This window comes from Medicago truncatula, chromosome 4, assembly GCF_003473485.1.
Source record: "Medicago truncatula cultivar Jemalong A17 chromosome 4, MtrunA17r5.0-ANR, whole genome shotgun sequence".
Taxonomy (NCBI): Eukaryota; Viridiplantae; Streptophyta; class Magnoliopsida; order Fabales; family Fabaceae; genus Medicago; species Medicago truncatula.
Window position 1 is genome coordinate 30,608,954 of NC_053045.1, and position 5,703 is coordinate 30,614,656.

Here is a 5,703-nt window from a genome sequence, read left to right on the forward strand (position 1 = left end):
TTTCTTCGATTAAAATATGGCTTGTTCGCCAACACTATCGAGCGATAGCTAAACTAATGTGAAGAACTTGTAGCATCAGATAAAAAAAAATTAACTGCTAGGTTTTAGAATGAAGGTAGACTTTCATTGTTGTTGTAAAATTAGTCAGTTCTTTCATCATGCTAACAAATGCTCAAAAGACATTTTTTAAAGAATACATAAATGAAAATGTTGTCTTGAAAATACGTTTTAAAGTAATAAGAACATCATTTTCAATGCAAAAATTACTTTTATTTTATTCCTTAGACAGTGCCCTAAAGGCGCTTGTAAGCATTTTTGTAAGCATTTCCTACAAGAATTTAGTAAAAATAAGAGAATGGAGGCAGACTTTCTCTACATTTCAAGCCTTCTTTTCTTACCATTCAAATAGATAAGAGGAGTTATTAAGGCAATTATTCTGCTCTCAGGTGTGTGAAGAAAAATGATGACAAGTCCATCATGATACTTGCAAGTGGTCAATACTCCAAGAGCAAACCAGAGAAAATGTGTGCAACAAAACAAGCATGGGGGGTATCATGATATTATTCATTGCAGTCATAATGATAACTCTGCTGTAACAATTGCTACAGTCATAGCTCCAAGAACAAAAATCCTACATTAACTACACAATTTCTCTCAATTCTCATCATAACAAAGAAAACAAAAATATATGCACTAAATCATTTTTTAATCAAATGGTTCAGAATCTCATATGAACCCCAATTGTTGTATCATATCAGACTAGTTCAAAAGCCCAAAAATAGGGGAAGAAACATCAATTTTATTTTCTTTCATTTGAGGCTCCGTTAGAGATGAAGCTTTGACTATATTTGTATATACACATCATATAATTTGTGATGATGTTGGCCAGAAAAACGGGAAAAACAAATAGCATTTTATCATGTTGTGTGTACTTCTAATCAGTGGCATAATCACCACTACTTGCTACTACTTCTTGCTGTTCAAGTTCAACATTGGCTTCTAGGGTAATTGGATCTACTTCTAAAGAAATGTCGAGGCTGAGAGGGCCTTGCGGGGTTCCGAAAAGTGTAGTAAATATCTGTCTGTGGCATTCATCACAAAAGTAGATATATGTGAAGTGGCCTTCATATGGGAGTTTGTGTACTGCAGCTCCAGGTAGTACGCGATGCACAAAATCAGTCATTGATGGGGGAACCACTTTGTCGTCCATTCCCTGTCAACAATTGTACTGCAATAAGTTTATATTTTCAATCCCAGAAAGCAAATTGAATTAGAGCATACAAACAAACATAGAGGGATCCAGATTCTTTACGATCACGAAATCTGTATAGTCACGTAGACAGCAAATCTAGACCATCTTGTTTATTGGTTTAACTGTATTCAACTGCTCGATGTTTTCTTTCATGTGCGTGAGCTATAGAGGGTTCCAGATTCTTTGTAGTAAAGAAATCTTAATAGTCACGTTGACACCAAATGTAGACCGTCTGATTTAAGCTCGGTAAATCAGATTTGAAGATATTTAATAAAGAATTAAGTCAAAATTTTAACCGTCCAATCTTAATAGGACTGTCCAGGCTTGCTAACGGCGTGACCAGGGATTCCCTGACAGCAGAGAATCGAGATCCTCAATTGAGCTGTATGCTTCTTACTTACCTACGAGAACTTAAAATAATTTTACACCGCTGAGGGAAGGGGAAGGAGATGGTAATGAGCGAATTTATGGAATAAGAAGAGAGAAATATGATAGGTCTAAAACGAGTTTAAAAATTGGAGTTGCAAAAAAGTAACTCAAGGAATGTAGTGTAGTATTTGTCTAGTAAGTTCTATATGTATATCAGTAACGATTTTATGCAAATTACTTACAGTATACCCTATAAAAGCTAATATTTTCATATTTGCAATTTAGCACATTGTCATTGCTGATTTGTGTTAAAATTGGTTAGGTTATGAAAATGCATGCAGAAGGATCAAAACAGAGATGCACTCACTTGCCATATGTGTATTGGACCGAGAAAGCCTGTATACTCCTGAGTTTCAGTGAACATTGCCTTAAGCCAATTAAGCACATTCCTTTTGTATTTTCGTTTCTGCAACTTGAGGTCTAAAAGGCTGAAACCCCAATTCGAGACCTGCAAAGCAGCTTCCTCCACAAAGGGTTTTGCATTTCCTTGCCTAATTGATTCTTCCACATCCCTTTGCCAGAAATCCTCATAGATTGGATCTTCCATCAGTGCTTTGTCCTGAAAAAGGCAACGGGATCTTCCATGAGACGATGTACAAGTAAAATATTTAAAACTCTTGGGATAGCCTATGCCCTTCGAACCAACTTTTGGAAACACAGATTTTACATTACTCGTAATTAGCTAAACCAGTGAGTTGGGTTCTGTAATTTCAATGCATGTTTAAAATGTCTTATTGCTGATAACAATAAGTTCAATAATAGTAACAATAATTTATGCTTTTAAATTTGATATTTGAGCAAAGCCGGAGCAGAGATGAATCATATCTGAGTATGCCAAAAAAATTGTTCGGCATTAGGCATTTATCTTCCATATATTCTTATCAGCATCCATCTAACCAGGGTTAATCGCGATAGACATGAAGTGTACATAGATAGAAATGCAGAATGGTAGAAGCCATATATGGACGTGTTGACTAAGACAATAAAGAGATAAGCAAGGCTTCCTTACCCTCTTTCCAAGAGATAAAGACAGCCACCTGTCAATCTGACCATGCTTCCCTGATAAGAAACTTTGCTGATAGAAGAAAGCAAGAAGTCTAGGAAAGCTTCGAGCTAAGAAGTACATCAATTTTCTTTTTCGCGTCCATTTGTTCCAGGTTCTTCGTCTCTCTTCGTTTGTCATCAAAGGATCATATGGGTTCACCATGGGGGCAAACATGGCAGCACCTGAAAGTTAATGCACAACATCTGACAGATCAATTATATGTTGTTTGGCACACTAGCATGTATGAAGCACTGAAATATACACGGACACCAGACACGACACGATACTGACATGTAGAGACCGGTAATAAATTGAGAAAATAGAAGTGATTGAATGTAACCACATGTGTCGGTGTCGTGTTAGTGTCAGACACTGGCATGTGTCAAACACCAGACACATGCTTATTCTCACTGAAAAAACCTGTTCTATTGATGTGAGACATATATACTATTCAACATTTATATACATACTTACCGTTAACACACTCTAAACATGTTATACGTGTGTTTTAGTTACGAAAAAAGAGCAGAAGTCCTAAACTAAATTTAATGAAGTACACTAAAACATATGAGCATTATAGATGTTATTCAAAAGGTAAGTGAACAGAAGAGTGACTATGAAAGTTCCAAATTTTGTCAAGTTAAAAGTTGCATGTAAGTAAATAAAAAACAAAATATAGTTATAAGACGAAAAAAGAACTATTAATACCTGCAAGTCTATCAGGTATGTATCTAAGTGCAGCCCAAGCATGCTTGCTTCCACTTGAGTAACCAATGATCCAAAACTTGTCAACACCAAGAGCATCAGCTAAAAACGACATATCTACTGCTGACGATTCCAGATTTCGTTTGGGATGAGGATCGCTCTCACCAAAACCAGGCAGATCATAAGTAATCAAGTGAATGCCAAACTCTTCCATCAGTGAATCTTTAACACCAGGAATTCCTAATTTCAAACACAAATTCAAAATCAAAATATTCAACAATGCTTCAAAGTTCAAAGTAAGAGTGAAAACAAAAACTTTAAAGCATACAATTGAAGCTTTAAAGTTCAAACAACCTGCAAGCCGAGAGGAAAGGAAAGTATGAGGAGCAATAATCGAAAATCTAGCTCTGTCAGCCGAAACACCTTGCTCCTTGTATGCCATGTATCTTCCATCCGGAAGCATAATGCGGGTAGCACTAACAGGATGTAAAAATACTTTCTTCTCAAGTGGGGCAGATTGATCATGCTCAAAGTTTACATACAAAGCTGCAAATAAATCAATCAAATCATATCAACCAGGTATTGAGCAGACCAACTATAACACATACAACATAAACGATCAAACCACCTAAAAACTACAATACAAGAAATCTTTCTAGCATTCCAGCATAAAACACTGAGAGTTAGGCTTTCAGAAAATGGTCTACGACAACCTAGACTGACTCTATTTGTAATGTCTCCACGACCACAACGTGAATGCAATTGAAGCTAGATCAACCACTAAAGTCAGACAGGGGCGGGGCAGCCTCAATTTAAAACGTACATTCACAGTTTTAAATTACAGTCTGCGACTGCAACTGTGGCTGCAATATAAATTTTTTGGAGGTCTTCACTACGGCATCACAACTACAATTTGGGCCTCATTTATCTGCATTTTGCTCTAATTTGCAGCATAATTGCAACCACGGCCGCAATTTAGAACCATGCCTACATTGACCTATTCCTAGTACAATCCCTCAACATCAGGGTAGGTAAATTGAATTCAAGCATAACATTAATTACAAATCCACAACTTTAAAAAAATTAAAAGATTAATTTTTTATGAAATTTATTCATAAACCCCTCTAAAAAGGAAACATGTGTGGCATTGAAGTTAAACATAGGAATACGATTACGACGTCAATTTATAACCTACATTCTTAGTTCTACACTACAGTCTGCAATTGCAGCCACAACGCAACCGCAATCGCAACCCCATTTTGTGACAATATCAAGATATGCAGCATAACAACAACCACAATTTAAAACCATACATACATTAACCTATTCCTAACACAAAAACCCATCATCAAGAAATGCAAATTGAACTCAATTATAACATAAATTAAGAATCCACAACTTGAAAAAAAGTAAAAAGATTAAATTTTTATGATATTTAACTATAAACACCCAAAAAAAGAAACATGGGTCATTGAAATTAACCTGAGAAAGCAAGTAAAGAAACGAACAAAATGACAAACCAAGCATGAAGTGGGTCTTTATCTTCTGGCAAATACTCATTAAAGTAACTCAATTTGTTCAACAATTTCTCACAAGGTTTTCTTACTCTCTTCCCAATCTTTCCAAATTTCTTAACAATGATTGAATCTTCATTGACTAAGCTTTGTTTCACTATGTCTCTGCAACCTTTTAAGAATTCCACAGTTAATTCCGAAACCCCAATCATGAACTCTCTTACACATATCTTGAAACGTATCAACTCTCTTTGATTCATGATGAAGTTGAATTTTCTGGAACTTGTTGGGATCACAGAAATATAGTACACATTTTTTTAATGAGGAATGATTGAAGAATGTGAAGAAGTAGAAAGAGACAAGTGTAGATTTAGGTTGAGGAAAGTTGTGATTTTTATTTTATGAGTTGGAGAAAGAGAAAATTGTGTTTTTGTTTTGAAAATTGAGTGGTTGTGTGTTGGGGTGTAAATTTGAAATAGGGACAAAGAAATTAAGAAATGGGACCAAAAGAAAATGGAGTAGTAGAAAAGGTGGTGAGTGAGTGAAGAAAAAATGAGAATAAGAATGGGTTTTGGTGATGGAGACCTTCTACCATTGAGGAATAGTCTATTCTTTTTCTCAACCGTTTTGTCATTACCTACAATTTCCACGTTGTCATTGTCCTTAATCTTTAGGCTATATTTGGATTGGTGGTGAATGGTGGAATGGAATGAAATAGAATGCAGTGGGATGGAGCCACATTCCATTGTTTGGTTTTG

At 35.6% G+C, this 5,703-nt stretch overlaps 1 protein-coding gene across 1 annotated transcript; it reads right to left on the reverse strand.

Moving 5' to 3' along the window:
- Window positions 1-543: 543 nt before the first annotated feature.
- Window positions 544-5,494, reverse strand: LOC11426425 (uncharacterized). The gene is made up of 6 exons (XM_003606440.4): window positions 4,914-5,494; window positions 3,786-3,977; window positions 3,435-3,671; window positions 2,691-2,908; window positions 1,989-2,240; window positions 544-1,213 (listed from the first exon to the last, which is right to left on the reverse strand). The coding sequence occupies exons 1-6, from the start codon at window positions 5,203-5,205 to the stop codon at window positions 935-937; spliced, it is 1,470 nt and encodes a 489-aa protein (XP_003606488.1). The 5' UTR covers window positions 5,206-5,494; the 3' UTR covers window positions 544-934.
- Between the last annotated feature and the right edge of the window lie 209 nt (window positions 5,495-5,703).